The sequence below is a fragment of the Manis javanica genome, chromosome 3 (assembly GCF_040802235.1).
Source record: "Manis javanica isolate MJ-LG chromosome 3, MJ_LKY, whole genome shotgun sequence".
NCBI classification, from domain to species: Eukaryota; Metazoa; Chordata; class Mammalia; order Pholidota; family Manidae; genus Manis; species Manis javanica.
In genome coordinates, this window is record NC_133158.1 from 122,517,429 (window position 1) to 122,534,639 (window position 17,211).

The following is a 17,211-nucleotide window of genomic DNA, read 5'->3' on the forward strand; positions in this document are numbered from 1 at the left end:
GGGCTGGAGCTCTGGGCCCGGCATGACCTCAGCATAAGCCGCAGTTGTGTCTCACAAGCTGGCTGGCCCTATGCAAGTTTTGTTTTGTTTTTAAAAATGTTTGTGGACCTCCATTTTCTCATTTATAAAATGACTATAATCCATACCTCACTGGTTTGTTGTGAGGATTAAATGAGTTCATTCATGTAAAATTCTTAGAACAGTGCTTGATACATAGTGCTCAGTAAATTATTATTGTTGGATCAAAGTAAGGGGTTCTGTCTTAAATGTTGAGACTTAGAAGAGATGGATGTATAAACCAGTGGTCAGTTTATTAATTTATTGTAGAAACACAGCTGACAGGTAACCTGAAAATCTATCTTTGCTGCTCAGCACATCCTCTCAGAATGAGAAAGGCTACATGAGCCAAGTTACAAGCCAAAGAAGCCAAATATGGTGGCATGGACTGGGGGTTAATGGCTGGAGCTCAGGGCCTGGGCTGTCAAGCTCTGTAAGGCATCCAGTGCCACTGAAGGCAAGACCTGCTAAATGGACAAGTTGTCAGATAGAGTCTGCCTCCTCCCAGGCAGGTCTGGGACCCAGTGGTCAGTGCTTGGTCTCTCACACTCTCGCCCACTGCAGGACTCTGGCATTCTTGATACCAATTGCATTTCATGTGTTCTTTCAATCACTTGTGTTCCTTCTTGGCTAACTGTGCCCTCATCAACCTATGGGTCTTAAATGTCCCTCCAACCCAGACACACACATACACCACCAAACTACAAGCTCCTGAATGACTTCTACATCTCAGCCATTGTTTCTTGGTCCTTACTAGCTTTCCTCAAAGGTCACTCTACTTCCAGGATCTGGATGTGCCACAACTATCTTCTGACTGAAGAGTTTATGGTAGAGGAAGAGTAAGAAAGCTTGGTGGTGAGAAGATTCAGAATGACTATACCCAATGTCCCTAGCAGTCAAGAATAACCTGGACTCCTGGACTGACGGAGAGTTGCCAACCTGGGACAAAGTACTGAGTAATAGAAAAGACTGAGTACTGAACAATCTGAAAGCACCAGAGGGGCATGAATGTGTGTCAGAATCTAAAGAAAATGTCCTTGCAGTGGGAGAGGAATCCAAGAAGGGGTCCCTTCTAGGCCCAAGGACACAAAGTAGGAGGCATGGGTACCTGCCATTTCAGCTGAATCACCATGACTAAAGACAGTGGTTGACAGCCACAGGGCATCATAAATAGTATCTCACTAAAAATCAGTAAAACAGGAGGGTGTTATAACAAATACTAATCATCATCATAATGGCTAAATTTATGGAACTACTAGGAACCACCATGAGACTTCTGCTTGTATCAACTTGTTTAACACATCATAACCCTACAATGTAAGGACCATTAATATTCCAATTTTATAGATCAGGAAACTGAGGCACTGAGAGGTTTAATTTCCTAAGGTCACATAGCTATTCAATAATAGAATCTAGACTCAAATGCCATTCTTTCTGTCTCCAGAGCTGGCTCCTTAATTTACAAGTTAAAAACAAATCAGACTCAGTCACTACCCCGACTCCTAGATTCGAAATACTTTCCTAAAAGGACAGAAGGGCACATGACCCTGGGTGTGCCATGCACATGTATGATGTGAGAACATGACCCATTGTATGAGTAGCTGAGGCACAAAGTTGAGAATGTCTGATCTGGATTGATGTGAGAAGGCTGGGAACTCAGATACCTTGGTTTGTGCCCTGTCTGCATGCACAGAGGTATCTGAAGTTAAGCAAGACACTTAACATCTTTCTGCCTCAAACTCCTGTTCTGTAAAACAGGAATAATCCAGCAGGAGTCACTTAACACAAGATTATTGAGAGGACAAGACCTGGAGAACATTTGTGAAAGCATTCTAGTATTAGAAATGTTGTAGCATGGTTTTGTTACTGGGCAGCTGTGTCTGGGGATGTCTCTCCCTGCATACCAGGTGAAACCTCAACCTGGACAGGAGAGGATTCTCGACTGAACAAGAAAGATTTCTTGAGCAGGTCTGAATAGTGTAGGTAAGGAATTCATTAAAGCGAGAGTAACAGGGAATGGCAGCTGCCTTGCAGGCAAAAGAGAACAACGAAGAGCAAAGGGAGGAAAGGGAAGTTCATTGAACTTTGGCATAGGGCAGATCCCTTGCCAACTCCTGAGGTCAGGGTCACCTGGCATCCAGTGTCTGCTTGGCTCTGCACAGCATGGGAACTAAGTCCCTACCACCCCAAGATTTGGAGGAGCCACACACCATTGGATGAAGTGATTATGTTCTGAGAACTTCCCAAAGGCAAAGAAAGGAGATTATCAGGCAGGCTACTAAAGAGTATGATTGTACAGCCACAGTCCTGTCCAGGTCACCCAGGCAATGGGAATTTGCAGGCCCAAATCAGAGCTCCCAGTAGCCCCTCCCCACTTATCTGGAGTAGAACAGAGAAAGAGTGAAGATTTGTGGTTAAGTCTGTAAAATAGAAGGAAATAGCAAAGTGACAAAGGCACTTACCACTGGAAGAGCACAGAGACAAAACAGTACATTGAGCAATGAGAAGGCTTTATTCAAAAAGTACACACTCAAAGAAAAGGGAGTGCAGGCAACCTCAAAGAAGGTGAACTTAAGGGTTTGGGGTTGATTATTATTTTTTTGTATCATTGATATACCATCTTATGATGGCTTCACACAAACAACATTCAACATTCACCCATATTATTAAGTCCTCACCCCCTCTGCTGCATTCACTATCTATCAACGTAGTAAGATGCTAGAGAGTCATTACTTGTCTTCCCTGTGCCTACCTATATAGTGATTGCTAATTATAGTGTCCCTTAATCCCCTTCTCCCTCCCAGCCACTCCCCTTTGGTAACCACTAGTCCCTTCCTGTAGTCTGAGTCTGCTGCTGTTTTGTCTTTCAGTTTTGCTTTGTTGTTATACTCCACAGATGAGTGAAATCATTTGGTACTTGTCTTTCTCCACCTGATTTATTTCACTGAGTATAATATCCATCCATGTTGTTGGAAATGGTAGGATTTCTTCTTTTCATGGGTGAGTATTCCACTGTGTATATGTACCACTCTTCTTCATCCGTTCATCTATTGATGGACACTTAGGTTGCATCCATATCTTGGCTATTGTAAACAGTGCAGCAATAAACATAGGGTCCATATATCTTCTTGAATCAGGGATTTTGTTTATTTTGGGTAAATTCCTAGGAGTGGAATGACTGGGTCAAATGGTATTTGTTTAGTTTTTTGAGGAACCTCCATACTACTTTCCACAATGGTTGAACCAATTTACATTCCCATCAACAGTGTAGGAGGGTTCCCCTTTCTCTGCATCCTCACCAGCATTTGTTGTTTTGTGCCTATTGGATGCTGGCCATCCTAACTGGTGTGAGGTGGTATCTCATTGTCATCATAATTTTGCATTTCCCTGATGCATAGCAATGTGAAACATCTTTTCATGTGCCTGTTGGCTATCCATATTTCTCCATTGGAGGGGATCTGGGATTTTATAAGGTCTTTTGGGTAGAGTCAGCATAAGGCATGATGTATACAGATGACTCATAATTCTTTTGAAGTTTTAAAAATAGGGTTATTTAGGTGACTGTATTGGTCCAGATCTCAGCATTCTTTATTAACATAGGTTCATTTACACTTTGGAGGTCTACCTCCTGTCCTAGTTACAAAGTTACTTAATTGATTAAGGGGCTACAACAAGAGGAAGAGCCTACAGATTACCCTAAAGAATAAGCTGGGCATTTTTTGCAGGCTAAGTAGATTTTACCTTAGTAAAAAACCCTTGCCCCATTTCCCTGCCCTACCTCAGCAGTTTGACAAATGTTTATTCTAACTTGAGGTCTCACAGGTCTCTCTACATACAGTAAACAAATAACTTCTAAACTATCAATTTAACATAAAGAAAACTGAAACCTAGAATTATTGACAGGGCATGACCTATACATATTATTAGAATAGGTTTAAATTGCATGGTGATTTCTGCCTTACCCCATGCAACTCAGCGTGTGTCAGAGTCTCACACTGCGTTCCTGAATGCATGCTTTGATGCCTGGTTCAGCAGATGAGGGATGAGGAGTGGCCCTCACGGGGTGGCATCTTGATGATGGTCTGGGTGTTTGTGTGCACAGGTGTTAGTCTCCAGAGAAGGCTCCAAGCTGCTGCCCCATCACTCCTCCCACAAAATGACACCCTTTGGATCCATAGTGCTTCCGTTTATAAAAAACTTTATTCAGTTTACATAGGACCGTGTCTCACTCCTTCCAACTATACAAAGCAGGCAAAACAAAGTGTTAAGCCCATTTTATGGATAGGGATGGTTTGCTCAAGAAAGGCTGACTGGTCAAGACACCGTCAGTGGTAGCACTGGATTAATCTTGGTGTGTCTCTCCCACTATACCAAGCATTTGCATCATTTTATAACTATTCACTGAGCACCCAGCATGCGCCAGCCATTGTGCCAGTAGTCCTACTCACCAGCTTGCTCTTCTGAGAGAAGCTTGTTCAAAGCCCCTGGCCCCTCAAGGCCCCATGTGATTCACAAGTTTTAAGGGATGAAATTAATAAACTTTGACAATTCAGCACATCACATCAGGAGTCAAGCCGCAGTAGAGTGTGGCAGTTGAGAGCTTCACTCGAGAGGCAGACTGGCCTGAACCTTAGCCCTGCCACCCACTAAGTCAACTTTGATCTCCTTATCTATAAAATGAGGGTAATCACTGTCAGTTCACGGGATTGTGAGGATTGACTTAGTGCAGGTAGGGCACAACAGCGTCTATTACATAATACAAACCCAGTAAGTATTAACTGTTATTTCCTTAGCATTGCCTTAAAAGGAAACAAGGGGAGGTTTAAAAACAAAGGTCCCATTAACCTGTATCTTAAGTGTTCCAAAGCTTTCACTCCATTTCTAGGCTCTGACCTTGAAAAACGAGTCCTTCCTTGTTCGGACAAAACTGGAATCCCCTTTCCTGAGTTCACACACCATCCTCTTGGGTTTCACCTCCACCGCCTGGACCCTGCATCCTTAGGGCTGAATTTTGGTCGTGGCCTTGTTGGTCACATGGCCTCTGCTCTCTCCTCTTCCAGTGTCATTCTCTACTTCTCAAATTAGTTTTCCCAAAATATTTCTCTATCAAGCATTCTTACTGAGTGCCTATTATACGCTAGGCACAGAGGTGGATACTGTCATGAGCTACCCAGATCCTCCTTCAGGACTTGTTGTCCTGGCTGCTCAGAGAACCGATGGCAGTCCTCAGCTGTGAGCCCCTTAGGGGAATTGCTTTAGCTGAATAAAAGTTTCTCTCCTAAGGCCACACTTCTGGTAGCAGCTGGCTTCTAAAGATTGATCAACTCAGTAGAATAAAGGCCAGACTCACTGGCTCAATTTAGGGCAATTCTACAGGACTATCCCAGCTCCAGAATGTGAGGTTGATTGAGGCTCTCATGGGGTTCACATTGCTGCTCAACTGGTCCTTCTGCTAAGTGTGGTACTGATCCCAGGAGCACCCCTTAATAACCACCCAGCATGCTCATCTTTTTAAACTGCTTCCTAGGAACCCAACCTGGGTCAGGCACAGAAAATACAAAGGTGAGCAAGCTATGGCCTTTAAGGATATCAAGGCAAAGTGAGAATGTCAATCGTAATGGCACACAGCTTACAAGGGGGAAGCACAGATGGCAGTGAAAGCCCATTTGGAGTTGGGGGAGGTTGAGGCAAGTCCTCACCCCAGGTTCTGAGACCCCTCTAGAGGCCCTTCAGGGGTTGTGAGTCTACCCTGCTAGCCCGCTGAGACTTCCTGCAGACACCCAGTCTGTGCCCAGGCCGATGCAGGGTAGCCGTGCTCTGACACTGGCAGGGGTGTTATTTCTATTTGTCGGTGGAACAGTCTCAGGCCTGGGAAGTGGTTCTAGTAGGCTAGTGTGTCCCAAAATGACAAATTAGGCTGGGGCATGGCCAGTGAGGGTAAATGGCACCTCTCCTACTCTGTTAAAATTTATCTGGAAACCAATGAGAACTTAGCAAAATGTCTAATAAATATCAAGATAGTAATACTACATTAGAATAAACAACTCTGTCACTGGCAACTTTGGGTGCCCTCTAGACTGATGTGGGGGGACGCGTGACCCCTCTGCGCCACTTCACACTGGGGCCCAGCCGGGCTGCCGGAGAAGGTATTGGCGGAAATAGGGAGACCAAAATGTCAATGAAGACAGCACTCTGAGGCCTTTTAACTCGGCCAGCTCTCGATTAGCTTTAGGGCCTGACGTCAGCTCCAGCATGTGCAGCTGTGGAAGGACCAGCTTCCTGATGGCTGGGGTTAGGCAGGCTGTCCGCAGTGTGGAAGCAAGGGTGGCTGCTGTGTTGGGCAGTCCCAGTGATCAAGGGTGGCTTCCCACTCTCATGCGTCAGATCCCTCCCCTCTACCCTGTGCTCTCTGAAATGAGCTGGCCCACACTGCATACATTTTCCACCCCTGGACAACCATCTTCTGCCAACTTCCCTCTAATCCCAAATGTCACTACACACACTTACTGCAGGGTTTTTCTCAGCTGCTACAAGTCACTCACCCCACCTTTCTGACGCTCTGCACAGAAGTCTTGTGTTGTCATGTATACAGGTTCTTCATATTTCTTTCATGGAATCAAAATTGGAAGCCAATCTGGAAGCTATCTGGTGCTCCTGCTTAACCAAGAGAGCATTTTTCTAGAGCCTGACAGGACTGAACAGTCCCAGAGACTGGGATCTCACTGTCAGAACACAACCTGAGCTATTAAAAACTTTCCTTTCCTTTGAGTCCAGCCTGATCTACCTCTGGAGTCAGAGAAAATGTACTTCTTTCCCCATATGATAGTCCTTCAAATCAGACTGGTCACACAAGAATCACCTGATGCTTATGCACTAAGTGCTTGTCAGTTACCACCACAACAGTCCTATAAAGAAACCAAATAAGAAGCATTTAAAAAGGTTAAGTGGTTTGTTATAGTTAACCTAGCTAATATTAGTGGCCTCTTCTACTACCAGTAATAAGGCTAGGACTTGATCTTAGACCCAACTCCAGGTCCAGTGCTCTTTGCACATAAAGGCACCTCCAAAGCAGCAGACTCTGTCACAGGACCTTCAGCTGTGTTTCCACTGCCTCTAAGGAGTGGAAGAACTCACACAGGGATTCACAAGCTAGTGAGGGGCAAAAGGGCTGAGTGCCTGGCAAACAGGCAGGCACAAATCCTACAGCAGATGGTTCACCTACAGCTCTGAGGTTGGAGGAGTGGTGGGGCTGTGAGAAGGCTCTTGGGGACTGCGGTGATGCGTGTGGCTGCAGATGTGGCTGGAACACCTCTGGACTTGAGAGGGAGAGAGGCCGAGGAGGTAGGCTGATTAGCAGCCCTCCTGCCAGCTTCATCAGTCCATCAGCGCCTGCTCTGTGGTGAATCACAGAGCCCTCCTGTCTTCACTCTTCTTTACTCTGTAAGAGGTTCTCCCCAGCTGCTTATACCACAGTGCCCTCAGCAGCTGAGCTAAGATTCCCTGGTTGAGCTCTGAGCTACAATTCTCCACAAAGTCAGCACGTTCCTTCTGTTGACTCTGGTTTCTCATTATTGTTGAGAGCAAAGCAGTGCCACTGTTTTAGTGTTCTCTGCCTAACCATTACATACAGCGGTTGAGTCCTTGAGAAACAATACTTGTAAATCGTACTACTGGTTAAATATCTCCACTCACCTCTTAAAAACTGCTTAATTTCAACACAAAGTGCTCTATTTCTTCCCATTAGATCCCATTCTCAATTCCCTACTTCCCAGGGCTCTTCTACATGGTTAGACGAAAAATAAAGAAAAAAACCACCCAAACAAAATGGGAACATGAGTAAATTTCTTGGTTTCTCCTCAGCTCCATCTGAGAGTCAGATCAGAGAAACAGGATGAGCCTGGACAAGAGACCACTAGAGAAAGGAGTTGGCAAACCATGTTTGAGGCCAGGTTACAGAATCAGTTCACTCTCCCAAGCAATGGGGCTGAGAGCATAGAACCCAAGACCCCTGCAGCTGAGGCTGAGCCCAGGCTATAGTGAACAGCACCACTGCCCTTTATTCCACCAGCTCAGCCCACTGCAAGGATGGGCAGATAACCTCCAAGCCCCAGCAACCTCAAAGACATCTCCTACCTGGGACAAGATTGATGCTGCCATGGCCTCCTCCATGTGACTGATGCAGGAGTCACAGGAAAACATTGCATCAGAGGGCCCACAACTCTTAACAGTGGCAAACACTATAGCCCTGCCAGGGAGCAGCAGAGATGAGGCAAAAGAGATGCAGGGGGAGATTTAATTTACACAGCAGCCGCTTGGAGCCCAGTCAAAGCTGGGGCAGTGGGGGTATCTATAACCCCACAGGGCACTCCCCACCCCTTCCCCTTGGAAGACAAGTCCTTACAGGTCCTTAGATGGGGCTCCCTGGGTTGTGCAGAGGATGCTCCTGTCAAAAGGAGATTTTGGGAATAAGGCTGTCCCCAAAGTCAGGGGACGTCCGTGGCCTAGAGATGGTTGCCTATGTGGTGGCCCAGGGCTCTGAGACCAGTCCATGTCCTGGGCACAGTCCTCTCAGCCCGGTGATCCTAGAGGAAGCCCTCCCGGCGGAACTGGTCCTGGAGAAGGGCACGGTACTGGTCAAAGCCCCCCTCGACCCGGGTGACGCCACCTCCTTCGCACACCCACAACTCTCGGCATACCAGCCGGATGAAGCGCTCATCGTGGGACACCAGAATCACACCGCCCTGAAAGACAGCAAACCAGGGGGCATTCAAGGGGACCCTAAGGGCCATGAAGCCTGTGGATGAGTGGGCAGTGTAAAGGCATACTCACCCTGAAACTGTTGAGCGCACGGCCCAGGGCCTCGATCGTCTCCATATCAAGGTGGTTTGTGGGTTCATCCAGAATGTAGAAGTTGGGGCTGGAAGGCAGAACCCAGGAAGGTGGGCAGTTATGGGGGGCAGGAGAAAATGAACTCCTCTGATAATGAAGACAAGAGAATCATTTTTCTACTGGGCAAGAGGAGGTAAGGGAGGGCAAGAGCTCTAGAAAATGAGTCCTCACCAGGGCATGGTCATCTGAGCAAAGGCTACCCGGCTCTTCTGGCCCCCGGACAGGCTGGCAACAGGGCGCATGGCCAGCTCTCCCGAGATGCCATACCGACCCAACTGGTGACGATACTCCTCCTCAGGCCGTCCTGGAATAGGCCCCACCTGGTCACCTGGGTTCTTGGCTCAACTCCCTCCCTTCACCCTCCCACACAGCCCCACTTCCAAAGGCTCATGTCCTTATACATACTGCCTCCATTTTTTTTTACTAATTTCTTCAGTTCCTCAGCAGCCCCCCACCATCAAGGTAGGCCTGGCTGCACGGATCAGCTCTGGCCTTCTTTCCTCAACTCCAATCCCTAACACACCAGGAAACCTGTGCGCCAGCAGTTCCACAGCACTGACATTCAGGTCTAGCTGCTCCACATGGTGCTGGCTGAAATAGCCAATCTTCAGATTCCTACAGCAGAAACGAAGGTGGGAAAGGGGGGTGGAAGGCAATGACCACAACAAAGTGGTGCAGCCGCAGGACGTGAGCAGCTGGGGACTGAAGGGAGTTGCTTTACCTATGAGCATGTCTGATGCCCCGAACAGGTGCCAGGTTGCCCATAAGCAGCTTCAGCATGGTAGACTTCCCAGCCCCATTCTCCCCAACCTGTATGAAGAAACACAAGGATGCTAATGAGTGTACAAGTGTAGGGCACAGAAGGGAAAGGATGAGTTCTGGGGAGTCCCATAAACTCTTTGAACAACTAAAAAATATTTTTAAAGAATTACAGACACAAATGAAGGAACTAGTAAAGATATAAAGGGGATGAATACCTGGTACCTATCAAGTGCAAGGGATTTAATTCTTCCACTAGCCAAGGAGGTAGATGTTATTTCTATTTTGAAAATGAAGAAACTGTTTGATAACCAAGTTAAGAAATGACAGTCGGGATCTGAAGTCTGACCATGAAGTCCATGCTCTCTCTTCTGTGTTTCATGGTTTGAGAAAACTCAGAGCTGAGTTCAGTAAGATAAGTCCTGCTCTAAGTATTGATGAAATACTGTAGGCCAGGCTTTTCATGGTGGCCTGTGATGCTGGAGGATGGAGGCTAGTCTAAGAATAGCAGGTTCCTGGCCCAGGCCCTGAACTCCTGTTCCTGTGGACCTCTTCCCTTTGCAGCCCGAGGATCTGGGTCAATCCACACCACATATTGAGGTGGGAGAGTCCCAGCTCACAGAACAGAGAAACAGCCACCATACCACACAGATGCGAGACTCGAGATCAGCAGAGACGGAGAGACGGCTGAAGATGACATGCCTAGGATCATAGTAGAAATCCACCTCATCTAGTTGTAGAACTGGCGGTGAGAACTTCTCAAACCCATCAGGAAACCTGCAAGAGTTAGGGGTGAGGAGCATGGGAGCAGCCAAAAACAAGAGCTTCCCCACCAGCCCCCAACTGCCCAGCACTCACTTCATCACTATCTCTAATTCCTTGTCCACGGGTTTCAGCTCTGGTCTGAGGAGAGAGGGGAGTGAACTAGATTTATGACTTTAAAAAATAACAATGGTATTTATTCTTATCACACAAGGAATATATACTCAGGGAAAATTCAGAAAAAACTTGGGCTCTTACCACCCAGATACGAGCATTTTCTCCTAGTTCACTATATGCTGGAAAAATAGGACTATACTTTCTGTAGTTTTTTGTTTTCCCAGTTAATATATGTTTCAATGTCACAAAATCCTAAGGCTTATGATTTTAGACTCCCCTACCACTAGCACCTCTAGGAAGGTTGCTTCAAGATTAAACTCTCAAAGCTCAATATCACTAGTTAGCAAGGAAAAGCAAATAAAAACCACAATGAAATATCACTTCACACCCACTAGCATAGCTGAAGTTAAAAAGACAGATAATAAGTGTTAATAAGTGTTGACAGGGATGTGGAGAAATTAGAACCTTCGTTTCTACTGCTTTGGAAAACAGTCTGGCAGTTCCTCACAAAGTTAAACACAGAACTGCCACATAACTCAGCAATTCCACTCCTAGGCATGTATCCAAGAGAACAGAAAATGTATGTCCACATAAAAAATTGTACACAAATATTCACAGCAGCATTATTCATAAAAGCCAAAAAAGGAAACAATCCAAATGTCTGCCAACTGATGAATCAATAAACAAAATGTGGTGTAGCGACACAATGGAATATTACCTGTCTATAAAAAGGAATAAGCTGATACATGCTACAACATGGGTGAACCTCAATAACATTATGCTAAGTAAAAGAAGCCAGACACAAAAGGTCACATTTTAGGATTCCACTTGTGTGGAATGTCCAGAGTAAGCAAATATATAGAGACAGAAAGTAGATTAATGGTTCCCTAGGGCAAGATCAACACTCTAAGAGCAGTATAGAGTACTCTGCTTCCTTGACTTCTAGGTAAGGTGAGACCTAGAATGGAAGGGCAAGGGGGAGCCTGCAAAATGAGGGAAGAAATGAAGAGAACAGGAGTCATGGTCTAGTCAAGGACACTGTACTCACAGCTTCTCCAGCATCTTGAGTTTACTCTGTACTTGAGAGGCTCTATTGGCATTATAGCGAAACCGGTCAATGAAAACCTGCAGGTGGAGGTGTATAAGCAGTGGTTAGGCTCCCTCATCCCAGAAACTCTAATAGCCAGGGGATGGGGCTCCCAGCCCTGTCTGGCCCCACACCTGGATATGCTGGCGGTACTGCTGCTGTGCCTCATATTCACGTTGCTGGTTGAGTAGCCGCTCCTGCTTGCTCTTGATGAAGGTCTCAAAGTCCCCCCGGTAGCCATCTAGCCGCTGGCTGTGCAGGTGGATGATGTCTGTGGCTATGGCATTCAGGAAGTTGCGGTCGTGGGAGACGACCAGGATTGTAGAGGGCCATGTCTGAGGGGTCATAGGATGGCAGGCCTGGTTTGGGAGGGCAGTCAACTCCCAGTCCCCCAGGTGTCTTGGAGGCAGACCTTCCTCAGACCTACTCCAGCATCTCTAAGCACTCACCTGCAGGTAATTTTCCAGCCACAGGATGGCCCTTACATCCAGCATGTTCGTGGGTTCTGGAAAAGTGGGAGAGAACACAATTGGGATTGAAGGGCTGGAGAACCAGGAACTTAGATGCTGCCACCCTTCTCCACCCCAAAGTCAAGGCGCACCATTTCAAACTCACCATCTAACAGCAGAAGATCTGGCCTATGGAGAAAAAGAATGCAAGGCTTGAGATTTTATTCAACAACTGGTTGCCACCTCTCAAGAGAGCTAAGGCCCATCCTCCACAGTATCCATAAAATCCCAGGGGACTCACCTAGCAAACAGGGCCCGGGCCAGGGCCAGTCTCATCCTCCAGCCACCTGAGAACTCCCTAAAGAACAGAGCCACATCAGAGGTGGGTGCTCACCAGGGAAGGCAAGGGCACAGCCAACAGTGTTTGGAGCCAAGAATGGCAAGTGTCACTCACCGGGTGGGCTGCTGCTGCATTTTAGGGGTAAAGCCAAGCCCAGCAAGAATGACTGATGCCCTAGGAGTGAAGGAAATGAATCCACTTGTAAACAGTTGGAACAGGTAACAGAAGGAAAGGTGAAATATGGATGGAAGGGGAATTTTAAATACCTGGCAGGTGCCTTATCAGCCTCAATCTCCTCCAACTTGGCATAGATTTCTGCCAGCTGTGCAGCTTCTGAGCCCTCAGCCCTGAGATTGGAAGGGGAAGAAGAGTAATCAGCCTGAGTGGAGGTGGTCTAGAGGAATATCCTGCACCCTATGCACTTGGAAAGCAGGCTACTGGCTGCCTTGCTGCTGGGACAGGAGAAGAACACAGTGAGGGTAGTGGGCACAGTGGAAGGAACAAGGACTTTACAGCCTACAGTGCCAAGTTCTAAGCTCTGCTGCTTATGATGATAGGCATGCAAATTATGGACTGTGACAGTATGGCCGGCAACCTGGGGAGGACAGCTGCTGCGTTATTCTCCAGCAGGAATCCTCACCTGCCAGCAGCAATTTGGGCGCTGAACTGCTGCTCCTGCCGCAGGAGGTTCTCTCGCACTGTGTCACTCTCCAGCACACTCTGCAAGGCAGGGGTGTCATCTCCAGCAACCTCCTGCTCTACATGCAGCAGGGAAATGTGGGATGGAACCCGCAGGCTCCGGGTGGCCAGCATCTTCAGCAGTGTTGTCTTCCCCAGTCCATTCCGACCCACCAGTCCGTAGCGACGGCCCCAGGCCAGGTTCACATCTGCTCCAGTCAGAAGTACTCTGCAGTGAGAGTAGGAAGACAAAGGGTACTCTAGAGATAGATGCACAGCAAGTTTCACAACAGAAACCTAACATTATCTTCATCCCCATTTCATCTCTTCAAATTCTCCTTTAACTGGAAAAAGAAAAATGTCACTCCTCTCTGCCATTCCCTCACCTATCACCGAAAGACACATCAAAGTTCTCAATTCGCACGTCATATGATTTGTTCTTGCCAGATGATTCCAACCGACTCTCCTTTCTGCTGCCTGCTTGGCTGGCCGATGCTTCTTCCAAGACACTTTTAAAAGGAGAAATGGATGGCTTTAGCACTTCCAACCACCCTTCCATCCCAGTAGAGATGGCTCTCTTTCCAGCCTTTCTTGCTAAACTCACAGAGGATTGCTGGTCTTGAGTGTGTCTTTCTCTGAGCGCTTCTCCTGCTTTGCCTTCAGACGAGCCTCAGCCTTCTCGAGCTTCTTTGCGTTCACTGTCTAAGAGTCCAAACACAACCATTTCACAGACATTTAAAAGAAAGTCTCCCAATAGCTATCATCCTCCCAGTACTTCAGAAGCAAAGCAAAACAAAACCTCCTATATTAAGGATACAGAATATGGGGCAGATGAGCAACTCTTAAAATGTAGGCTCAGAAAGGACTTCCACACATTAAGTTAACTCTCTCAATTTACCCATCTAAGGATACTAAATCAAAGACTCAGGGAAAGATACAATCAGAAATGCCCCAGAATGATACAATATGTACGGTCAATTTCTGCCCCCACCACAGACATAGCTCCCTCCTTTTCCTTCTCTTCCTCTCACCGAGCACTGTTCTCTCTTTAGCAGTCCTGGAAGTTTGGTGCCACATTCTGTAAGCGATAAGAAAAGCAGTCACCTTCTCCCTGAGGGAAGGGAAACTAACATTTTGAGTGATTAATATTTAGCAGATACAGACAGACATTTAAAAGAAAGTTTCCCAATAGCTATCATCCTCCCAGCACTTCAGAAGCACAGCAAAACAAAACCTCCTATATTAAGGATACAGAATATGGGGCAGATAAGCAACTCTTAAAATACCATGCTGTTGGTTAAGTTGCAAACCGTGGGTGTGAAATCATGTCGGTCCAGCTCCAAGGCCCATACACTTCCTACCATATCCAAGAGCTTGGAGAACTCTCCAACCCTACTCCCTTCATAAATGGCCTCTTTTGCCCTCAAGACATCAACTAGCTTTACAACCTTGTCCTATGGAAAAGAGGTACCAGACGAGTGCTCAGCCCCAGGGGACAGGTGGCTTGGGGGATGGTGGCTGAGAAAAGGACAGAGGGTAGCTAATTCAGTCTTCCCTCATTCTCACCGTAGTTTTCTGTTATCTTTGACAACTGGATAGGGGCGTCTAGTAGCACTTGGCTGTTTCCCTGGGTCTGTGGCTCAGCCCTTGAGGGCAGGAATACAAAACACAAAGTTAGGACTACGGCCTCGACTCTTCTTCCGTCACGTCTTGTCTCCCGACGGTCCGCCCTCATATAGCCACCCCGAATCCCCCGGCCCTGGCACGTACAGGCGCAGAGTGTTGTACATGCGCTGGCACACGGCCCTGATGCCCGCGTCATCCTTGCTGTCCCCGGACACTTCTTGCAACAGTTCCCCCACAGCTTCCACTAGATCATCCACTGACTCGAAGTCCGCGCTGCCGCTGTGCAAGACGCCTGGGCCGGGCGTGGCAGAACATGGCAGATAGCGGGAAGGGTGAACATACAAGCAACGTTAGTCCCCACGCGGCACCAGTCCGGGCTCCAGAGCCAACCGGCCCTCGGGCAAGAGGTCACGCAAAGTAGAAACCTAGAAGCGGTCACCGATACTGCTCTCCCTCAGTCTTCCCCCCTGACTTCCACTTTGGCCTCCCCAGCACGTTGATTCGGTTCAGCTCACCCGTCACGTAGTCGAAGACCTGTCCGTCAATTTCGGGGAACTCGCTCCGCAGGATCTCAGCGCAGGTCGCCATGTTCCAGTCAAGCTACCGTCCGCGCAGACTCTGTGAAACCTCAGCCAAGCCCCGCCTCCTGCACGCCCCCCGAAAGATCGTCCTTACTTCAGAAGCGCATGCGTAGTGGTGACGTAAGAAAGGCGCAGAGTACGCGAGACCTGGAAGGCAGGAAGAACGCGGCTGGCGGGCCCCTGCGCAAGCGCCACTCATAGAGTCTACGCCCGAGCCGCTCTCTATACGCTTGCGCAACGCCTTTTCCGCTGAAAAATTAGCCACATGTGCGGTTCTCGCCGCCTTCTGGGAGGTGGAGAAATGGGAAAGAGCAGGGGCGGGGTGCTGGGGAACTCGCGGCTTATCTCGGCGCTAGACACCTAGACACCGATGGCCTGGCGGGTGGGAGCCTCCGGAGAGCAAGGCGATTGATAATACACAATAGCCTTGCTAGATTCTATGCGCTCCCTTGAGACGCGTCTGCAGTTCTCCATTTGGGTCCATTTTGGACTCCGCTGGGAGCTTTGCTGACTCACGCTTGTCCTTGAGCCCTCAGGAGCTCCTGCACAGTTTCAAGCGGCCGCAAGGTTTGTTGCGATCCCGACCCTAAAGACTTCTTGCCTCAGCCTGGTGGGCAGCCCGCCCGCGACCGACACTTAGTCCTTTCACACTTGACAGCTCTGCTGATCTATGCGAATTATGCCCATTCAGTCCTTCCACCACCCCAGGGCACAAGCTCACTCACCACAGGAAGGGCAAGATAACCAGATGGACAACATGGCCAGTGTAAATTCATAGGTATTTATTCCCTACCTACACCCAAAGCAGATTTCTCTGCACCCTGAATCTCAGCCAATGACTTCAAAAGGCTATTTCCTTTCACGGAGTCCCTCAGGTGGGAGTTAGGAATTTCCCCAAAATGATGCGTTCCTTTACATTCAACATGAATATTCTTCCAACCCTCTTTTAAAACTGTCACCTAAAATTATATCATTAACCACTCATCCTTTGTCGTGAGGAATCAATCCCGACATTTAAAATAAACTTCATTAAGGCTCTAGATCTAATAACCACTTTATAGGAAATACAAAGAGAGGAAATCTAGGGGAAACTACAGAACTATCTGACTTCTTCAATAACATTGCAAGAACTGAGGGAGAACTTGTGGTTTATTAGATTTAAGAAGCATTCACCAATGGACCTTGTTTGGATCCAAATTCAAGTTGTAAGAAATTTTACAGGATACTTGATATAAGTGTGAACACAGATTGGATGTGGTATTAAGGAATTGGCCATGAGCTGATAATTGTTGAAGTATGATGAGACATGAAGGTTCATTATATTTGCTACTTCTGCTCATATTTGAAATTTTCTCTAGTTTTTTTTTAGGTTTAAAACAGCTGAAACCAACCAAAGGAAAATTGGTGAGGGCAAATGTGCTCTTTATCTGCTTCAACAGAACAGTAGAATATGGAATAGTTCCCTCAGGGACTAGCTCGGCACATGATTTTTTGGAGAGGGGGAGGTACAGAGGAGAGTAATTTTGCAAGAAGCCTGGGGAGAGTCAAATCTTTCCTTTTACTACCCATCCACCAAGGTTTAAAAAGCCTGAGCAATTGGGAAGAGGACAGAAGAGGTCACTCAGTTTCTCAGGATGTCTGTGAAAGACCAAATGTAAACCTGGCTTAATCTCTGCTAATTAGAAAATAACTGCCTGAAAAGGGTGTGTGTGTGTGTGTGTATGTGTGTGAATTAGGGAAAGACTAATTCCCCTCAGAGAAACGGAGCTGCTTGCCCTTGAGGCTGTTTTCTTCTTAAAGGAGACTGGAAACCTGGGGCTAACACCAGTCAGGATAAAGGCTTGGATGGAACTAGAAGGGCGTAAC

The 17,211-nt window shown here is 47.2% G+C and overlaps 1 protein-coding gene across 2 annotated transcripts; it reads right to left on the reverse strand.

Moving 5' to 3' along the window:
* Positions 1–8,336: 8,336 nt before the first annotated feature.
* ABCF3 (ATP binding cassette subfamily F member 3) lies at positions 8,337–15,448 on the reverse strand. 2 transcript variants are annotated; one of them, XM_017657381.3, is made up of 22 exons: positions 15,280–15,448; positions 14,909–15,056; positions 14,705–14,784; positions 14,170–14,216; positions 13,743–13,840; positions 13,525–13,647; positions 13,101–13,367; positions 12,727–12,807; positions 12,575–12,634; positions 12,422–12,478; positions 12,287–12,309; positions 12,121–12,176; positions 11,806–12,006; positions 11,633–11,709; positions 10,564–10,608; positions 10,350–10,482; positions 9,668–9,756; positions 9,470–9,561; positions 9,118–9,250; positions 8,887–8,974; positions 8,754–8,798; positions 8,337–8,669 (listed from the first exon to the last, which is right to left on the reverse strand). In XM_017657381.3, exons 1-22 carry the CDS (start codon positions 15,350–15,352, stop codon positions 8,640–8,642), a joined length of 2,046 nt encoding a protein of 681 aa, XP_017512870.3. In that variant the 5' UTR covers positions 15,353–15,448; the 3' UTR covers positions 8,337–8,639. The 2 variants fall into 2 exon arrangements, with proteins under 2 accessions (XP_017512870.3, XP_017512869.3); XM_017657380.3 differs by having other exon boundaries at positions 8,337–8,798; positions 15,280–15,438.
* Positions 15,449–17,211: the final 1,763 nt, after the last annotated feature.